Source organism: Loxodonta africana, chromosome X (genome assembly GCF_030014295.1).
Source record: "Loxodonta africana isolate mLoxAfr1 chromosome X, mLoxAfr1.hap2, whole genome shotgun sequence".
Classification (NCBI taxonomy): domain Eukaryota; kingdom Metazoa; phylum Chordata; class Mammalia; order Proboscidea; family Elephantidae; genus Loxodonta; species Loxodonta africana.
In genome coordinates this window covers 67,005,168-67,027,621 of record NC_087369.1, presented here as the reverse complement: position 1 = coordinate 67,027,621, position 22,454 = coordinate 67,005,168, and the positions used below count along the sequence as shown (strand labels likewise).

Sequence of the window (22,454 nt, the reverse complement as noted above, 5' to 3'; positions counted from 1 at the left end):
CAAGTATTAATTTTAAAAAAGAGAGAGAAGCGAATGTTGAAAACTTATACCAGAATATTTTATTATTTCCAAAGTATTCTGCCAGCTTAGTCTGTGTTTGCCTTATGGAACAGAAGTATCTACAATTATTTTTTTCAAAAGAATACTGTTTGCATATGTTGCTTTTATAATTCAGTCTAAATATACAGTTTTGTATGAACTGTAATAGATCAGTGTAAAAAAAACTTCAACTTTTTAATTGATTTACAATTATATTGAATTAATTGCTTTGGTATTTTACAATGCGCTTTTGTACCAACATTACTGAAAGTTTTTCAACTAGATGGATACTTATATATAATATCTTTCTCCTGGAAATTTCTTTAAATGATATACTAATGTATAACACAGAAAGCTATGCTTGAATCTGATACAAAAAAAAGTTATTTGAGTAGAAACGATGTTGAAAAGAAGTTTGCAATTAGAAAAGAAAACGTTGAGGTGTTTTTGTTTTTAGCAAAACACTACCAATGTCTCTTGGTTTCCAGTTGCCCACAGGATAAAGTCCAAACTCTTAGGCAGTACATGAAAAGCATTTTGCCTACTTTTCCTGCCACCGTCTGCCCCAATGTAGCTAAATCACACTGAACTACCTACCATTTCCCCAAATACTCCATTCAATCGGTTCACACTGTTGCCTTTATAATGTCTTTTCTCCAGTTATCTGCCCAGCAAATCCATATTTATTATTCTAAACTAGCTCAAAAGTTACTTCCTTTTGAATGCCTTTCCTGTCTTCCCCAGGAAGAATTACTCTCCCCATTTCCATGGCAACTTCATACCTCTGTTTTTATCAAATTCACATTATATCTGTTTATGTGTCTATCTCCCACTGAACTGCCAGCTTTTTATCCTCAGCACCTGAGACAGACCTTGACACATTGGTATTTCCCCAATAAAGGTTTGATGAATGAAAGAATGGAAAGTAAAGCTTTGCCATCAAAAGGCTTGGGGTTAATATAGGTGTGATGAGAGAGAGCAATTCAAAGTCTTCCAATATCCATACTAAAAGTTGTTGTTGCCATTGAATTGATTCTGACTCATGGCAATCCCATGTGTGCAGGGTAGAACTGTTCCATAGGGTTTTCAAGGCTGTGACCTTTTAGAAGAAGACTGCCAGGCTTGTCTTCCACGGCACCTCAGGGTGGATTTGAACCACCAACCTTTTGGCTAGTAGTCAAGCGCTTAACTGATTGCACCACCCAGGGACTCCAAACTAAAAATAGTTGCTTGGAATTATTTGTCCATACTGGAATTGGCTGGCAACAGAAAAAGGCTGAGAAATCCAGGACCAGGAAGAGAAAAGTGAGGCCCTGAGGAGTAAAATGGGCACTTAAAAAGGAGATATAGCTGATGAAGGTAGAGGGGAAAAACTTGAATACAATTTTTGGACATCAGCCCAATTCTCCTTATGCATATAAATCTTCACATGGCGTTCAAGGCTGTCCATGACCTGGTTCCATCATGCATTTTATGCCTTACACACCACTATTCCCTTTCTTGGGTGAGCATACTCTCCAGGAAACAGAACTTTTTTCATAAAACACATCCTTCTCTCCTTAGCTTCCATGCCATTGTTCCTCAGATTTCCTCCCTCTGCTCAAAATGCAGAACAACTGCCGCCTTGCTCTCGCAACTTTCCATGATCCCCCACTTGAATTTAAGCTCCACTTCCTCTGTGCCCACTTCACACTTTATTAATACCATTCTTATAGCAGTAGTTAGACAGGCTTGGTACCAACCAGGCAGGGTAGACTAAGGAATTAATGAAGGTCAGTTGGGACGTGGGTAAGCACAGTAAGGACAGTGTTCCAGAAAGGGAGCAGTGGTAGTTCAAAGGTCAAAGAGGGAGGTCATCACATCTGGTTGGCTCATGCACTGTTGGATGCTCTCCCTCCTAGTGGAGGCTAAGGCACGGGTCTCCTCCTGAAACCGGCGGTGTCCCTCTTCAGTGAGCCTCCAGAGGGAAGACCGAGGCCTTGAATTGGCCCCATCCTGAAGGCTGACCGGCACCTTCTCAAAGCTACCCAGGCAACAAAGATTGTGGCGGATGGTGTTCTTCCAACCGTCTGGAGCTGTCCAGAAAAAGGGGAAATGCTGTTGGGTGAAATTGTAGATTTCTTGAACATTGAGGCCACAAGGGGAGCTATTTCTTAATGCCAAGGCAATGAGGTGGCTATAATTGAGGGGGGGCCGAGGCCAGGACCTCCTCTCCTGGCCATTGGTTTGCCATAGCTTCTGGCTCTGGAAGCACTCCCCTTTCTTAAGGGACTGGAGAGCCACAGAGGAGTTGTCAAATTGTTCCTCAGCCTCCTCTTCTGTGAGCTCCCAGTTCCTGGGAGAAGAAGCAAACTGCTTCTGTGGGGGAGACTGCTCACTGGAGGAAGATGGCAGGGATTCCACCACTGTGGCTTCTGAGCAGTTAGACTCTTCATCCTTCACGGGTGGCGGAGGAGAGAGAGGCATGCTTGCCAGATCCTTCTTTTTACTGGGCTTTGGGGCCTCCTGGGTGCCTAGGGGGCACATGATGTTGGGGTTCACCCACATCCACAGGTTGGGTTCATAATCAGGACCATCCTTGTCAGGACTGGGTTTTCTCTCCAGAGGCAGCTTTGGGGACTCCATTATTCGGAGTCTATATTTGGCAAGGGTCCGCTCAGCCAAGCGGCACTGATCTGTGGTGTGGGGCAAGAAGAACGCATTCTCCATGTCCCAGTCCAGCAGTCCTGGGACCTGGCCATGGAAATTATACCAGAACTCGGGATTTTTTAGTTTTAGGTCCATGTTCAGAGGAGAGATGGGTAGGGGGGCAGGGACAGAGATCTCTGAGGCACTTTTCAAAACCTTTGCTGGGGCACTGATTCTGATGCAATATATTTCATCTAGGGAGTTTATCAAGAGGCCTACTAGAAGCACTGGATAAAGGAATACCAATGCCTCAGTGATTACGTGGTCAGACTTCGAGAAATCTCAGCCTTCCGGAGCAGAGCTCAGAACAGGGAAGTAACTAAAAGCAGCTTTTCTTCAGGAAAAAAGTCCAATGTGGAATTCCTGAGCCTTCACTGGAAACAGAAGTAGAAGGTCTCCAGGTACACTTTGAATTATGTGCAAACTTAGAGGACTTGTATAACAGATGATTATCTGGCATATCCTTCAACACTTGCTGGGTTCATTTAATGAAGGGACAGACACGCATACAGATCTTATATCTCTGAGTCATCTTTAAATGGTTTAGTAAACATCATTTCACTTTCAAAGTGCTGTTTTAACTTTTGTGAAATGCTTTCTCTTAGATGATCTCAGCTGATTTTCATGACAGCCCTGCAAGGTAACATAGTGGATATTATTAACCCCATATTATAGATAAGTTAACTGAGATTTACAGAACTAAATTAACTTATTTAAGATTACATAACTAAGCAGCAGAACTAGATCTACACCCCAGGTCTTCTGATCCTTTCACTGTACCACACTGCCTCTTGACACATTCAATATACAAAGGAGGCAGCAGTGTCTGTAACCTGAATTTTAGAGTAAGGTAGTAACTATCAGAAGATGGCATCTGTCAGTCTCAAACCTATGCTAGAAACTAACCTTGCTGTTATTTCCAATCCTGTTCTTGAAAACAGCTGACTTCCCTCTCCCCAGGCCACCTTAGGAACTGATTTTTGAACTGTACTCTGAAGACAGTAGGACCAAAGAGTTCAGCCATGCCACACAAGGTTCTGAAAGTGCCAGAGTTTGTCTTTCCCCTAAGTTCCTCCCAACAATATCCTTAGGAAAAACAAAAGGGAAAGGTTTCATTTAATCCCATCTGCAACCTGCCCATCAACTGTCTGATTTCATTAAAATCACTACGTAGGCATATGCCTCAAACATATAGAGCAAATTAACAATGGGAGCTAAGGGAAGGGAGAGGGAACTGATCTGTCTGTGGTTTCCCCACCCTCGAGTTCTATTCTATGCAAAATCATTCTCCATATAGGCTACCAGAGTGGTCTTTATACTGTACAAATATAAATAGATAATAACACGGAGTGCTCTAAGAACTCTATGTGATTTAACTCATTAACCCTCAAAGCAACCCTATGAAATAGGTACACTTAATATTCTCGCAGAGGAAAAACCATAAGGTATAAAGAAGCTAAGTCACACAGCTAGTACAAGAGGGAGCTGAGTTTCAAATCCAGGCAGCCTGGCTACAAAGCATGTATTTTTACCTACGACACAAAACTCTTCTGTCTCTGTAATCCAACATAAAACCCATGGCTTAATGCAGCATAAAAGGCCCTCAAGGATCCCACCCATTTACCTTTTTGGACTAATTTATTACCTCAGCTTCTATGCTTCATATTTCATATCCCAGAACACTGAACTGTTGGGATTACCACCACTCACACCCCACATATCTTTTGTCTGTGTCTACTTGCTCAAGTGCCACCTTTGCTCAGAATGGCCCAACTGCCCAATTGCCTTGACTTGGATAACATCTACTCAAGGAGGCTGTCTCTAAAAAAAATGCTGCTTCCACCACTCCCCACATAGGGAAATAATGGATCCCCCTTCACAGTGGGGCAACAGCTTTACTATGACCTGGGCAAAGTAGGAAACTGATTGTAAAGATTCAGTTTTATTATGCCAACTCCAGAATGCCTGGAAGCATTTTAGCCCACACATGGGGGATCTGGTGTTACAGAATTTATCTTCCATCTTCAACAGGGAACCAAGGAACACAGTCTAATCCTTAGGGACTGGATGGTAAAACCAGGTCATCACTGTATATTTCATATTTTGAACTTCATTAAGTCATTTAATATATAGGCATTGAGCATCCACCATGTTCCAAGCAGTGTGTAACAGGCTTGGGATATACTGAGATGAGTAAGACACAACCCAAGAGGATATCACAGCATAACAGAAGACGACAGACAAGTAAAGAGAAATTAAAATACAATGCGATAAAAGACACTGTGCTAGGAGAGAACAGAGAGGGAAAACTGAACCCAGATGACAGGAATAAGAAGTGCTCCCTGTAGGTTTTGCTTATTCTGAAGCTCAATGACATGTTACCCAGGAATAGAGACATAGGAAACAGGCCAGCACATGTCAGCGAGGTATCTCGTACCTTGTCTCTTAAGTGTGTTCCATAAAAGGAGGTAGGGGCACTTAACGCATGCTCTGGAAAAATACTTAAACTCACATTTGTGGGTATCTCGTGTCCCAGGTTCCTACCCATTCCAAGTGTCAATATAGGCAAAAGTGTTAATGCAAAGTAGAATACAGCATAATAAGTTAAATTGGAAAAAGTGGGAACTCAGAATGACCTTGGGATAAAATACCTTTTCTTGTATGTGTGTCCTTATATTCACTCCCTCTCTTCACACACACACACACACACACACACTACACACACACACACACACACACACACACACACTAACGATCCAGTGGTAGCAGCAGTAAAAGCGGCACTTTAGCCTGCCATCAATTTTCAAAAGCATTCCTATGCCTATATTTTGGTCTTTGCTAAAAGAACAGGTAGGGAGGGAAGGTGATAGGTGTTTTGGGGGAGGAAAAAGTCAGATTTGTCTAATCTTCTTGTTGCTACAAACCAAGAATGCTTTCAAGAATGTCCGGGACAGTGTTAAAAGGATGGAAAGTCAACTTAATGGGGTTCCCACTACCAAAATGTGATTTTTTGAGTACATATGTTATGATTAATGTAAACTAGTTTAGTCTGTAAAGCACTGAGTATATAATGATACTCAAATTATTTTTAAAAGGTAGTTATAATAAAAAAAAAAAGAGCAAATGTCACAGAATGTAAGTTTTGTTGCTTTTATAAGTAGGAAACTGTAAGATGTGCATGGGTATTTTTTTCTTCATTTTAAGTGTATGTCTATTTACAAAGTTTAGCTGTGTACTTGTGTCTATCAGTGTTTAAGCAAGAAAGAATAAATATGAGGAATAATGAGTATGCCATGTGTGGTTCCAGAAAAACAGGTACCACTATGGTTGTGTAGACTGTGTAATACCCATGGGTGCCTGATAAGGGAACATGCCATTCAGCCTGAACACTGTTTTCTAAACCATGCACCCCATTCTGGGACTGTCTCAATCCAGCAAAGGTGGTGTTGTGTTGTTGTTAGGTGCCATGGAGTTGGTTCCAACTCCTAGTACAACAGAACAAAACACTGCCCAGTCCTGAGCCATCCTCACAGTCCTTGCTATGTTTGAGCCCATGGTTGCAGCCACTGTGTCAGTCCATCTCATTGAGGGTCTTCCTCTTTTTCACTGACTCTCTACTTTACCAAGCATGATGTCCTTGTCCAGGGACTGGTCCCTCCTGATAACACGTCCAAAGTACGTGAGACGAAGTCTCACCATCCTCACTTCTGAGGAACGTCCTGGCTGTACTTCTTCCAAGACAGATTTGTTCATTCTTCTAGCAGTCCATGGTATATTCAATATTCTTTGTCAACATCATAATTCAAAGGCATCAGTTCTTTGGTCTTCCTTATTCATTGTCCAGCTTTCGCATGCACATGAGGTGATTGAAAATACCATGGCTTGGATCAGGTATACCTTAGTCCTCACAGAGACATCTTTGTTTTTTAACATGTTAAAGAGGTCTTTTGCAGCAGATTTGCCCAATGCAATGCGTCCTTTGATTTCTTGACTGCCGCTTCCATAGGCATTGATTGTGGATCCAAGTAAAATGAAATCCTTGACAACTTCAGTCTTTTCTCCATTTATCATGATGTTGCTTATTGGTCCAGTTGTGAGGATTTCTGTTTTCTTTATGTTGAGGTGTAATCCATACTGATGGCTGTAGTCTTTGATCTTCATCAGTAAGTGCTTCAGGTCTCTTCACTTTCAGCAAGCAAGGTTCCGTCATCTGTATACTGCAGGTTCTTAATGAGTCTTCCTCCAGTCCTGATGCCATGTTCTTCTTCATATAGTCCAGCTTCTCAGATTATTTGCTATGGTGAAGGAATACAGCCCCGACACACCTTTCCTGATTTTAAACCACGCAGTATCCCCTTTTCTGTTTGAACGGCTGCCCCTTGGTCTATGTACAGGTTTCAGTTGAGCACAATTCAGTGTCTGGAATTCCCATTCTTTGAAATGTTATCCATAATTGTTTATTATCCACACAGGCAAATGCCTCTTCATAGTCAATAAAAGACAGGTAAACATCCATCTGGTATTCACTGCTTTCAGCCATGATCCATCTGACATCAGCAATGATATCCCTTGTTCTATGTCCTGTTCTGAATCTGCCTTGAATTTCTGGCAGTTCCTTATACTGCTGCAACCACTTTTCAATGATCTTCAGTGTAATTTTTCTTGCGTGTGATATTAACGAGAAGGTACCTCTTTCTAAGTCATATAGGGGAATCATATGATAATCACGTACCCACAAATTACATCCTCCCATAGGCATTTTTTTCTAATTTACACAGAGACCAACAGTCACGTATATCATGAACTGGTAAGGCAGATTAGCACTGATGGACATACACAATAATCACGGAGAAAGGGGATCCAGTAGGGTATTCCAAGAAGATAAATCAACAACATAGTCTAAAGAAGAGAACTATCTAGGAAGACTCAATCCCTCATGTCCTAAGAAACAGGTAGAAAGCCTTACTAATTATAATAAAATACAAATAAGGAATAAATAAACATTAATAATGCTAACAGACTAAATATAGCAAAAGAAAAGGACAGTGGGTACTACCAAACATGCAAAAATTAAAGAATGTTTCATTTGCATTAAAGACAAGTCAAATACAAAAAACAAATAAGCAAACAAAAACTTCTATGTGACAGGGACTTAGAAGTACCATGGGGTAACTAATTATTATTATTATTAAAAGGGTCTCCTACAGTGCCTCATGGTTGAATCACTTTGAACTACCTAACCATGTCCTCTCCACCCATCCCCCAAGAATCAATCAGTAGAAAACACAGATTCTGTTACCTTGGTCTGTCTGAGATAGTATTTCTTTTTTTCCTCTTAGTTGGGTAAAATTATTGAATCCCTTGGAAAAAATTAAAATAGTAAAATTACTGAAATTCTGGGAAGATATAAAAATAAGTATAATATTAACCCTAGAAAGGAAAAATACAAGTACAGAAATAAAAAGGAAATAAACCCATCCAAAAAAGCAAAACAAAATACCCAAACCCACTACCGTCAAGTCGATTCAAACTCATAGTGACCCTATAGGTCAGAAGAGAACTGACCCACAGGGCTTCCAAGGCTGTAATCTTTGAGGAAGCAGACTGCCACATATTTCTCCCACTGAGCAGCTGACCTGTTCAAACCGCTGACCTTTAGGTTAGCAGCCAAGTGCTTAACCAGTGTGCCCATCAGGGCTCCTTATTAAACCCACCCCAAAACTCATTGCTATTAATTCAATTCTGACCCATAGCGATACTGTAAGGACAGAGTAGAACTGCCTCATAGGGTTAACAAGGCTGTAAATCCTCAGGGAAGCAGACTAACACATCTTTCTCCAGTGGAGTGGCTGTGCCACTATGGCTCTGTATTAAACCCAGAGTGTTCATATTTGTCATCATTGTATTTGTTTAGGTTCCATAAGCTATTTATGCTGTTTGAAGTATTAAAAAAAAATAACCATGTTAAATTCATAACTGCAGTTTAAAACTTTTAGAGAATTTAATTAATCAAATTCGTAACGGATGTATTGATGTTCAATAAATATTAGCTTTAAAAATTTTGCGTATTAGCTATTTGAATTAAATAAAATTGAGCAGTAAACAAGGAACAAAATAGTAGTATTTTTGTCTGTGCAGAGAAGCCACTGAACACTAAAGAATCTATGAAAGAGTTTACCATTTTCATAGTTCTCTCATTAGTTTCCGTCTCTAGCAATCGGGTTTTTTTTAAGTTTTAATTGTGCATTAGGTGAAAGCTTCCATAGCAAATTAGTCTCCCATTTGATAGTTTGTACACAAATTGTCTAGCAATCAGATTGACTTTTCAAGTCCCTGGAGACCTCTTCGTTGTTCTCACAAAAATGATAATGAGTTCAATTTTGGAGCAAATTAAAGTTGAAGTATCTATGCATATAGTGAACTGCAGTAGGCTGTTGGAATAAATGAATGCCACTCGACTTATCAACTTATCTCTGCCACACCTTACTACACTTTAGGTTCTTCATCTGTAATAAAAAAAAAAAAAGTTGCTGTCCAGTCGATTTCAACTCACAGCGACCCTATAGGAAAGAGTAGAACTGCCCCATAGAGTTCCCAAGGAGTGCCTGGTGGATTCAAACTGCAGACATTTTGGTTAGTAGCCATAGCACTTAATCACTACGCCACCAGGGTTTACATCTATATTCTACTCTGTCCTGTAGGGGCACTATGAGTCGGAATTGACTCAAAAGCAACATGTTAATAGAGATAATAAAAAATCCAACTGATGAATTATTGAGAATATCAGATGAAATAATGTATATAATGACACTAGATTTTGTGTCTGACACATAATAACCTTTCCATAAATGGAAGCTTTTATTCATATTATTCTTACTAAGGAAGCTATGGGTTCTTAAACATGAATATAGCACACAGAAATCATACTGTAAAACAAAAAGGGTTTATTTTAATGACTGTGCATGGAAAAGCTTACTTGACTCAGCAATCATGAAATGGATTTTAACCCTTAGTTTAGGTGCTGCAATCTGAACTCAAAAACCTCAGTCCAGCAATACTTTGAGTCTTGCTTTATTCCAAAGCCCTGAGAGTCAGGAACTTGTCGGGGAAAAACCAGAAATACCAAACCCGTTGCCCATAGGGTTTCCAAGGAGTGGCTGGTGGATTCCAACTGCTGACTTTCTGGTTAGCAGCTGAGCTCTTAACCACTGGGCCACCAGAGCTCCTGTCTGGGGCAAAGCACCTCTTTATTTGGAATAATTTTATCAAGTGTTCTGAGACACTTTGATGGTAAACAACCCCTTGTTCATTACCACTTACTGCTTGTTTTCCTTTCCCAAGGGTTCAGCCTCAAGTGCCTAGGCAGGTGAAGCGCGTTTTCTACAAAACAAAGCAAAACATAAAAACCTTGTCAAGTAGGCTATATCCTGGGGAGAGAAGCACATAGTTTGTTGTTAATTGTTGTGTGCCCTCCAGTTGATTCCAACTCATAGAGACTCTATAGGACAGAGCAGAACTGTCCCATAGGGTACCCTAGGCTGAAATCTTTATGAAAGCAGATCAACATATCTTTTCTCCTGTGGAAGTGCTCTGTGGGTTTGACCTTTTGGTTAGCAGCTGAGCGCTTTACCTTTGTGCCACCAGGGCTCCTTCACCCACAGCTTAAGACAAAGAAAATGTTCTACAATAGGGATTAAATGACTCATCAAGAACATACAAACTACGGATAGTACAGTCGGGATCCTAGGTCCGGTGCATGTTTCACACCGTCTCAGTCGCTTTCTGTTTTCCTCAAGAGGACAAGGCACACCAACATACATATGTTAAACATATACTGTAGCCAGGTCAACACGGCATAGTGATTTTACGCTTCAGTAACCTTCTCCTTTTTGCTCCAAACATATAAGCAATAATGAATAAAATTACACAGATAAACCAGACAAGACAGCCAAGCTCAAATTAAAAACAAGCATTTCATTAGACCAGAAACACAAAATGATGACTGGAAATGAAGCCACTGGTTTGCTGGTTTCTGGATTATCAAGCAGTAACTGGAAGTCAGGTATTTGTTTCCTTTGGGGGAAACCAAAAAACCAAACCCATTGCTGTTGAGTCGAGTCCAGCTCATAGTGACCCTATAGGACAGAATAGAACTGCACCACAGGTTTTCCAAAGAGTGGCTGGTGAATTCAAACTGCCAACATTTTGGTTAGCAGCCAAGCTCTTAACTGCTGTACTACCAGTGCTCCCCTTTGGGGAAAGGAGACCAAAAGTCAGGGGATAAGATGGGTCTACTTCTACTTGTAAAAAGAAGCTAAAAATAGATTGTTGCCAAACCCAGGCAAAGTTCAGGTCTAGTAAAGCAGAAAATCACAGATGAAACCTTGAAACCAGGAGCTGAACCAAGCTGCTCACTAGCTATTGTGACTGATTCTATTGGATCTGCTGGATCTGTGGTATCCTCAATAACATCATGAGCCAGTAATTCAGAACTATCAAAGATCTGGTAGTGGATTGAAGTCTGGAAGGCTAGGAAGAAGCAATCAAAAACCTCTAGACAGGAATAGGTGAGCATAAGCTAATAAAGAGGGGTAGGTGAGAGGGAGAGAACAAAAACCTTCCATCAATTTAGGCTGAAAACCATAATTCAAAAATACATGAAGAAATTTAATTACAGAAAAAATTAACAACCAGATCATGAATTTATTCCAGACAGCATTAATATTATGGTGCCATCTTAAAAAATTATGTTAAGTGTGTTTAGGATATTCAAAGAGATAAAGTGCTAACATTTTAAAATGTATACAATAAAAGGAACAGGCAGAGATGACAAGGAAGCAATTTAAAATTTTGGAAATGAAAAACATCCCTGGATTTTTAAAATGCAATAGATGAGACAAACTCTGGACTGGACATTGTCAAAGAGCAAATTTAGTGAATTGGAAGATATAGTACTGAAGAACTCACCCAGCAGGAAGCAAAGAGTGATAAAAAGATAATACAAAATAATAGTTAAGAGATATGGAGGATATACTGAGAATCTCCAGCATTCATCTAATAGAAGTTTCAGAAGAGTATGAAGAGAAGGATAATCAATAAATGAAGAGAAATTGCTAAGAACTTTCCAGATTTGAAGAAAGACATGAGTTCTCAGATCAAAAGTCCACTGAGTAGGATAAATAAAAATCAATCCACTCCGAAAGAAACTGAATAAAACTTCATAACATCAAGAATAAAGTGCCAGGAGAAGTGGGTGCCCAATCCAGTGATAGTGTTGCTGAGTTGGATGCTGGTAGAGGTATGCTGGCCCTCATAACCTCTGAGACGCCAGATACTTTCTCCTGCCCTTGACATGTTCCTCATCTGAAATAATCTTCTCACATTATTTCCAAGATTATTTCAAGTGAAATATACTATTGAGACTATCAAGTTTTGTTTCATATGCATTGGGATAGAGACTTCAGAGGTGTGTTTGCCTAGCTGTAGAGAATAATTACCTTCCAGTGCCCTGCAGCAGTGAGAAAGCTGTAGGTATTGATGCTCACAACAGGCTGTATCAAGGATAGGCTAATTGCTGATACTAATTGATAAAGCCAGGGTGGAGACACAGAGCCACTGGTTCCCCTACAGTAAGACAATAAGAACTTGAGATTACAGCCCAGTTTGAGTCAAATCTGGCTGTGCAATTTGGAGAAGATGCAGATTCAGGTGCACTCCTTTGAAGTTACCCCAATTGTTTTATATGAAGACTTCTGGGACATTTGTACAGTGTGGTGGTTGAGCAAATGGCTGCCTCAGAGGGTGCCCAGAGCTCCTTTCAGGAAGTTTACCACAAGGTATTGAAGCTTTCTCACAGCTTTTAAAACAATGAGATATAATTTATATAAATTAAAATGTATAGAATGTACATGTTCAGTTTGATCAATTTTGACAATTGTATCCATGTAACTAATGGAAACCCTAGTGGCACAGTGGTTAATAGTTCAGCTGCTAACCAAAAGGCCAGCAGTTTGAATCCACCAGGCACTCCTTGGAAACCCTATGGGACAGTTCTACTGTGTCCTGTAGGGTCACTATGAGTCTGAATCCACACTACAGCAATGGGTTTTGTTTAGTTATGTAACTACCACCCAAAGCAAATTGTGAAACATTTCCATCATCCCCTTCCAGTCATTTCACACTTACTCTTGCAACTACTTTCTGACTTCTATCACATAGATAAGTTATACCTGTTACTGTATCTTATGTAAAGATAATTATACAACAATAATAAATAATAATAAAGCATCAATCTTAAGACCTACTAGAGGAAAAACTTTCTTCTGAAGGAAGATCAAAAATTAAACTTGAAGCAGGCAACAGTAATTCCTAGAAATAATTACAAACGATGAAGTAAAATAACTGTCAGTCTAGATATTTTCATCCAAACCATTTTTCAAGTATGAGGGCAAAATAAAGACATATTCAGTCTTTAGTCATAGTCACTTATATGCACATAACTACATGAACATAGCTACACAGATGGTAAACAATGCATTTTAGCAGTGAGAGACGTGAAGCCAGAGGGAAAATAAGGGCATTAGTGTGCTTGAAGTACCCATTGATCCCCTTATCTTTGGCTAGAGTTTTCATTTTGTTCAAGGAGCCCTGGTGGCACAGTGGTTAAGTGCTGGGCTGCTAAACAAATGGTCAATGGTTCGAACCCACCAGCCACTCCCAAGGAGGATGATGTGGCAATCTGCTTCTGTAAAGATTACAGCCTTGGAAACCCTATGGGGCAGTTCCACTCTGCCCTATAGGGTCGCTATGAGTCAATCACCTTGACAACAATGGATTATATATAGCTCAAAAATTTGAGGACAAACACAAGAAGAATATAATTTTTAGCATCCAAATCAGCAGAGGTAATAGGGGGACACAGAAGCCAGGAAAGCAGACATTAAGCCAAAAACAGAGGAAAAAAAGTAAGAAAGTAGAAATGAGTCAAAATATATCAATAACCACATGGATTATCAGAGTAGGGTTTTTTGTAATCCAGTTATATGTTATTCGCAAGAGCTACAGCTAAAACAAAACTACAGCAAAACATTAAAAATAAAAGCATAAAAAAAGCCAAAACAAAAAAGTCGGTGTAGCAATATTAGTATCTGAGAAAATAGAATTAAAGGCAAAAAGCATCAGTAGTAAAGAGGGACTTTCCATAACAATAAAGCAAACAATGCACCATTGACTTCAATCATGTCACAAGTAGGTAACAAATGTAGAAACCAAAACAGAATTAAAGGGAGACATTTACAAGTCCACAAACAAGAAATTTATATTCTGCTCTTTCACAAACAGATCAGGAAGATTAAAAAAAAAAAAAGGATAAGAAGCTTGCGACAATAAAATTTTAAAAAGAAAATATATGTGTACGTATGTGTGGTTCAAATCCACCAGCTGTTCAGCAGGAGAAACTTGTGGCAGTCTGCTTTCATGAAGATTTTCTGCCTTGGAAACCCTATGGGGCAGTTCTACTCTGCCCTATAGGGTCGCTATGAGTCATAATTGATTTGACGGCAATGGATTATATAGCTCAAAAATTTGAGGACAAACACAAGAAGAACATAAATATAATTTTTAGCATCCAAATCAGCAGAGGTAATAGGGGGACACAGAAGCCAGGAAAGCAGACATAAGCCCAAAACAGGAAAAAAGTAAGAAAGTAGAAATGAGTCAAAATACATCAGTAACCACATGGATTATCAGAGTAGGGTTTTTTTGTAATCCGGTTATTTGCTATTCACAAGAGCTACACCTAAAACAAAACTAAAGCAAAACATTAAAAATAAGAGTATTAAAAAACACCAAAACAAAAAGTCAGTGTAGCAATATTAGTATCTGAGAAAATAGAATTAAAGGCAAAAAACATCAGTAGTAAAGAGGGACTTTACATAACAATAAAGGAAACAATGCACCATTGACTTCAATCATGTCACAAGTAGGTAACAAATGTAGAAACCAAAACAGAATTAAAGGGAGACATTTACAAATCCACAAACAAGAGATTTATACTCTGCTCTTTCACAAACAGATCAGAAAGATTAAAAAAAAAAAAGCTTTCGACAATAAAAATTTTAAAGAAAATATATGTGTGTATGTGTGGTTCAAACCCACCAGCTGCTCAGCAGGAGAAAGCTGGGGGGGGGGTCTGCTTTCGTGAGGATTTTCTGCCTTGGAAACCCTATGGGGCAGTTTTATTCTGTTCTATAGGGTCGCTATGAGTCGGAATCACTCGAAGGCAGTGGGTTATGGTTTTATTTGGACGTATATATATAGAGAGAGAGAAACTTGTACCCAAAGGATACACATTCTTTTCCGTAATTTGCAAAAACTTACTTCCAAAAAACCAAACCCACTCACAGAAGAAAAACCTTAAACGGTCAAAAAAACGCAAAAGAGATGCTCAACCTCCCTAGTAATCACAGAAATTCAAATTAAAACAAATACAAAATGACAATACCTATCATCACGTTAACACTGTCTAGTAAATTTGACGATAACTTAAAATTTACAATCTGGGAATTCTACTTCTAGGTACATATTCTAGAGAAATTCTTGAACATGTGCACACACAGAAATATGCAAGAGAAATAGCACTGTCTGAAATGGTAAAACAAACAAAAAGCAGGCAACAGCCTAAATGTCCATAGTAGGAAAAAGGATATATAAATTACAGCATAATCATATAATTAGAATAATGAACTAAAGTTACACATATCAATATGGATTAATTTCAAAAATATAATGCTGAATGGAAAAAACAAGTTGCAAACAAAATATATTTATGCCATCATTTATGTAAAACTTAAAAGCTATAAAACAATACCATTTTATACCTTTAGATTCAAAAACATGCAGAAGGACAAAATAGAACAGGATTAGAGAGGAGTGCACAGAAAGTTTCAACTGCGTTTATGATGTGGGAAAAAATAGAAATACCAATTCATACAAAACTATATATATATATATAAACACATCAGGCTTTGACAAGATGGATAGAAAACACTCATTTACTACCGGTGGGAGCATAAATTGGTGCACCCATTTTAAAGGACAATTTGTCAGTGTTTATTAAAATTTACAATCTGCCTACCTTAAGATCCAGCAATTTCTTTTACTAGGTACGTACCTCGAAAACACTTTTAACAGTGCTTAAGAAAACATAAGAGGGTGCTTCTCACAATACTGCTTGGAATGCTGAAAATTAATGAAATATCCATCAATATGGAAATAAACACCGTAAAAACACGCTAAGAAATACTATGCAGCTTTAAAAAATAATATTTGTAGGAAGAGGGAAAGCACTCATTGAGAATTATTTGGTGAAAAAAAATCAAGTTGTAGAAGGTTACGTTAACCTACGGTTGACCAAAGAGCTGTCTGTGATAAGGAAAGGACCCAGGTGTAAGTGGTGACCGCCAAAAGCCTACCTGTACTGATGAGGAGTAGCCTAATGTAGCAGAGTTGACCAGAAGAGAAGAGAAACGCCCCGTTATGGCGGCAGTAACTGAAAAATGCGCCGATGCAAAAAAGAAACACCCTCGTGAGGTGGCGCCCTCCACAGGCCTTCCTGTATGATGAGAATCTGATGTGAGTGAACTGACCCACAGAGAAGAGAGACATTATGATGTAGGTGGGGCTAACTGGAGGCCTTCCAATAGAAAAGAGACAGACCCTAAAGTGGGCGGGTCACACGTAGGCCTGACTGTATAGTGAAGAGGACCATTAAGTAGGCAGGGCTGTCGAGTAGACTGCCTGTAAACAGAAGGAACATCATTACTGTGGACTGAACTATCGAAATGCCTGAGGACAGGAAAAAAAGAAAGACCTTGGTGTTGGCGAGTCCTTTCAATTTTTGTGTATATATATTTTTCTATTTTCAGAATTAAGAGTGGTTTCTGTCTTTGGGCTTTTTTAGGTGCAGTTTTATTTGCATTATACTTTAGAATATTAAATCCTCTTTTGATATTTTAGCAGTATTTTGCTATATTTTTATTATTTACTTCATAAACCCACTATCCAACCTGGAACTAGGACATTATCAGAAACTATAATCTGCCTCAGTTGGCCCCTCACTCCCTCATACAATGCTCCCTTACCTCCCCCACCCAAGGTAATGCTTATCCTGAATATTGTTATAATTTCCTTCTTTTATTTAATTTTTTTAATTGAAATGAAGTTCCCATAACACAAATTAACCGTTTAAATTGTGACGTTTAGTACTTTCACAGTGTTGTACAACAATCACCTCTGCCTAGGTCCAAAACATTTTCATCATCCCAAAGGGAAACTCCATACACATTAAGCAGTCACTCCCTAGAGGCTGCCCACACTGCTTGGCAGACAGCTGTGTCATTTAAATCTCCACTTCTATTGCCACACTACTTTTTATCCCTCTATTTCTGTCATAACATTACCTGCTCTGACTCTGACCTTCCTGTCTCCCTCTTATAAGGATCATTCTGATAACATTGGTCCATTTAGATAATCCAGGGTAATCCCCCTATCTCAAGATTCATAATTAAACTACATCTACAAAGTCCCTTTTGCCATATAAGGTAAAATTTTCACAGGTTCCAGGGATTAGGATGTGGACATACTTGGGGGAGGGTATTATTCAGCCTACCACAGTCAGCCCTCTGGCCCCCCAACAGTCACATGTGTCCCACATGCAAAATACATTAACCCCATCCCAAACTTCCCAAAAGTCTCAAGAGTATCAACACAGGCCCCAAGTCTCCTCTAAGCCTCATCACTTCTAAAGCTTCAACTCTCATCATCTATATCACCTAACTTAGGTATAGATGAGGCTCTGGGTATAATCCATCCTGGGTCAAATTTCGTCTACATCTATGGACCTGCGAAATTAGAAAACAAATCATCTGATCTTAAAATAGAATGATAGCAGAGGCAGAGGATAATAGCTACAGACATTCCAATTCAAAAATGGGAGAAAATGGAGACAAAAATGAGTGACCAGTCTCAAGCAATTTCAAAATCCAACTGGGCAAAGTACATTAGGTTTCAAAGACTTGAAATCGCTCTCTGTGGCTTGTGGTCCTGCCCCCTGGGCCCATGAGTGTTCTTTCTGGGACTGTGGCTCTGCCCTTGGAGTTACACTTCCTTTTACATGAAGGCTAGCACATGTTTTCAGCTGAGTAGTTTTAACAGCCTGTTTCCTCCCTATAGAATTTTGGAAGTCCAGTAACTTCCTTTGATTTTATCCTTTCTCTGTCACCTTCAGTCCAAGATGGCAGTTTTTTTCTGGTGATATAACATTCTCAAGAGCCTTGTGGACCACCTGTGTATGTCATGTTGATTCACTCCATTAGCAAAGAGGCTCCTCCATAGATATTTCTTGGATAATCCAATCTGTATTCCTGAATTCTGCTGAGATGGCTGAGTGGATCCATGAGTCCCATGCCTAATTTCTTCAAAGAACCCTCTCTGTATGATTGAATACTTGGACCTTTTGATCTTTTTGAAGTACTGGTAAAATGCTTTCCAGCCATACCTTTGGCTTTCTCCCCCAGAGAAACTTTCCTGACAGTGAATCTCCTAATTTTATCATCTTTTGCCATCGGGATAGGCTGAGAATTTCCCAAATTACCAAGCGCTGGTTCCTATTTGCTTAACAGTTTTTTCCTCAATTTATCTCTCTCATCTCACTCTTTAAGCAGCAAGAAGAAACCAGGCCACATATTCAACACTTAGGAATCTGCTCAGCTAAATATCCACGTTCACGCTTCCAAGATTTGATTTCCACATAATTGCTGGACGCAATTCAGCCAGGGCTTTGAACCAGTTTGAACTGGTTCAGTCGTGGCCAAAGAAGCAAAACCAGAACAGACCTGGATTTTTACAATTTGGGTCATCCAGAAAGATAAGTGCAGTGGGAAAAATTATGGGTCAGAGCCTTGGAATGGAAGACTCAGAAGAGGTGTAGTGAGCCCTTTGAGGAACCTGATGAGTGAGATTGGATTATTGGCAGGACTGCGGCGACTGACACACATACAAAGTGGTGTGGTTAGCTGCCATCTTAGAGCAGGGCACCGCTGTTTCCGACTTGCTCAAAATCTCACAGGCAAGAGATTTGGTTGTTGTATAATTCATATGCTGCCCTTGTTTTCTAAGAGGAAGATTAGGTTACTAGCAGGGCTTCAAACTTTAATTTTTCCCCTTTCGGTTGTTGTTCTGGGTCACCCAAAGTTTATAAAAATTCTGGTTTGTTCCAGTTTCACTTCCTTGGTCATGACTGAACTGGGAAGAACCAGTTTGAAGCCCTGAATTCAGTTAAGCTTTCTGCCACTATATAACAAGGATTCCCTTTCCTGAAGTTTCCAAAAACATGTACCTCATTTCCTTCTGCAACCTCATCAGCAGCAACTTTAATGTTCATACTCTACTAATGGTCTGTTCAAAATGATTTAAGTATTCTCTAAGACAATAGAGGAGCCCTAGTGACACAGTGGTTAAGAGCTAGAACTAATAACCAAAAGGTTGGCAGTTCGAATCCACCAGCCGCTCCTGGGAAACCCTATGGGGCAGTTCTACTCTGCCCTGTAGGGTCCCTATGAGTTGGAATGAACTCAACGGCAACGGGCTTTTTGTTTTAAGACAATATAGGTATTTTCTACCTTGCTACTCAGTCCCTTCGATAAGTTCCCACTAGCTGAGTTGTTAACACCCCTAAGTCTACTAACAGTATGTTCCAGGCAATCTAGGCTTTTTCTATAATGCTCCTCAAAATTCTCCCAGCCTCTGCCTATTGCCTAATTCCAAAGCCACTTCTATTTTTTAGGTATTTGTTACAGCAGCACTCTACTTCCAAGTACCAAAATCTGTATTAGTTTCCTATTGCTGCTGTAAGAAATTACCACAAATTTAGTGGCTTAAAACAACACAAATTTATTATCTTACAGCTCTGGAGGTTGGAAGTCTGAAATGGGTCTTACAGGCCTAAAGTTAATGTGTCAGCAAGCTTCATTCCTTCTGAAGGCTCTGTGGGAGAATCTGTTTCTTGCCTTTTCCAGTTTCTGGAAGCTTTTTGCATTCCCTGGCTTCTGGCCACACCACTCCAACTTCTGTTTCCATCATCACATCTTCTTCTCTGCTTCTGTTGTCACATCACCTTCTCTGCTTCATTCTCCTGATTCCTTCTTTCAAGTACCCTTATGATTACATCGAACCCACCTGGATAATCCAAAATAACCTCCCCATCTCAAGATTCTTAAGTTCATCACATATGCAAAGTCCATTTTGCTACGTAAGGTAACATATTCACATGTTCCAGGGATTAGGACATGGATCTCTTTGGGCAGGCATTACTCAGTTTACCACAGTGGGGGTACACTAGCAATGAGGGAGGACTTGAAGATTCTGGGCATGAGATAAATTATAGTTAGCATGCTGGCTGTAAAGACTACTTTCCACCGACAGAAATCCACTAGCTAAAGAAATCATGGCCAGATTGTGAGGTGACTTCATCCTTTCCTGAATCGGCTTATTAGGAACAGGGTCTTCTTTTAGGCACTTTCACTACAGATCCAGTCTCCACTGCCTGCAATCCCTGATTAGTAGTCAGATGGAGAGGCAATGGCTCATTTGCTGTAGAAAGATTCTGTCCCATATGGTTAAGTGCACTACACTTCCTCTCTGTAAGATGCATATACAGTCACTCACTGCTCCCATCTTTTCTCTAATTTTCTCCATTTATTCATGTCTTCCAATACCTCTCTCTCCTTTAATGCCCACACTTGAGTCTTTACATGGTAGAGCTATGTGCTGAAGTGCAGCATATGCAGGTAAACTTCACTTGAAAAAGGAAAAGGAAGGTGGTTAATTCCGTGCAGCCTCCTGCAGACGTTGTCATCTAAGGGGCGGGGGAAGTTGATACTATCATCTGGAGTATCTGTTTTTGCCACAAACTCAGTAGCTGATTCTTCACAATGTTCAATTAGGCAATATGGAACACAAGAAAGGTTGTGAGGACTCTGGTGCCTATTGGTGATGTGTCTTGTGAGAAGCAACCATGAGGGCCCCAGACTGGGCAGGGGTAACTTGAGATAGGTGTAGTGGCAGTAAGGTCACTGCTAAAGGCACAGAAATTCTCATATATTAAGGGAGAAGGGGTTGTCTTGTTCCAAGTTGATTCTGCCTTGTATTTAGTACAGACTCCTGAGTTAAGCTGCATCATATTGAGTAGAACACTGGTTAAGACTCCTGTCTGAACGTTGGCAAAGTAGACAAATATATCAAAATAATAGATGCTAAAGATGGAATGCTTCTCTGTTTGTAATGTTGACTTTTGATAATTTTAACCTTATAAGTAATCATTTATCAAACTTCTTTTCTTTCTATAAGTATATTCTTATTAATTTCACAGAATTTTTCAAACCTTACAATTATTTTAATTCTAACTTTTATGAACTTAGTCATATTCTTTTATTTTTGAAATATGTTCATAAAGTTTTTTTTTAATTAAACATTTTTATGTTGAGGCAATTATAGATTCACACACATTTGTAAGAAATGATAGAGATCCCCTGCACCTTTTACCGAGTTTGCCATAAAGGTAACAATTGCAAAAGTATAGTTCAATATCACAACCAGGATCTTGACATTTATAGAGTTAAGATACAGAACTTATCCATGATCACAAGGATCCCTCACATTTCCCTTTTGTATCCACCCCCACTCCATCCTTAATCCCTGGTTGCCACAAAACTGTCTTTCATGGGTATAATTTTGTCATTTTGAGAATGCTATATAAATGAAATCACACAGTATGTTACCTTTCAGGACTGGCTTTTTTTCACTCACGTAATGCCCTTGAGTTCAATCCAAATTGTTGTATGAATCAATAGTTCATTCTCTTTTATTGCTGAGTAGTATTCCACAGCATGAATGTCCTGCAGTTGGTTTGGAGTCCCTGGGTGGATCCAAATGGGTAATGCACTCGGCTGCTAACTGAAGGGTTGAAAGGCCAACCAGAGGTGACTTGGAAGAAAGGCCTGGCTATCTACTTCTGAAAAATCAGCCACTGAAAACCTTATGGAGCAGAGTTCTACTCTGACACACATAGGGTTGCCACGAGTTGGAATTGATGGCAACTGGCATTGGCAGTTGATTTAACCATTCACCTGTTGAAAGAAAGACATCTAGGGTGTTTCTAGGTTTTGGCTATTAGAAATAAAGCTGCTGTAAATATCTGTATACAGGGTTGTGTGAACATAAGTTTTCATTTCTCTGAGATGCTTTAGTGTGCAGTGCTGGATCATATGGTAGTTGCCTGTTTAGCTCAATAAGAGACTACCAAACTGTTTTCTGTAGTTTTACCATTTTAAGTCCCACCAACAATGTATGGGAAGCCCTTGTGGTGCCGTAGTTAAAGCGCTTGGCTGCTATGATGGTTCGAACCTGCCAGCCACTCCGTGGGAGAAAGATGTGGCACTCTGCTTCTGTAAAGATTTACAGCCTTGGAAACCCTATGGGGCAGTTCTAATCTGTCCTATAGGGCCGTTGTGAGTCAGAATCAACTCGACGGCAGTGGACTCTGTGGTTTTTGGAACAGTGATTCTGTTTCTCTGCATCTTCTCTAGGATTTGATGTTGACACTATTTTTCTTTTTAGTCATTTAATAATATCTCATTGTGGGATTTTTAAATAACAGTTTTATTGAGACA

At 39.6% G+C, this 22,454-nt stretch overlaps 1 protein-coding gene across 1 annotated transcript; it reads right to left on the bottom strand.

Annotated features, from left to right (window-relative positions):
- Nucleotides 1–1,107: 1,107 nt before the first annotated feature.
- Nucleotides 1,108–3,006, bottom strand: FOXR2 (forkhead box R2). Its single transcript, XM_003420376.3, has one exon. The coding sequence runs from the start codon at nucleotides 2,821–2,823 to the stop codon at nucleotides 1,873–1,875; it is 951 nt and encodes a 316-aa protein (XP_003420424.1). The 5' UTR covers nucleotides 2,824–3,006; the 3' UTR covers nucleotides 1,108–1,872.
- Nucleotides 3,007–22,454: the final 19,448 nt, after the last annotated feature.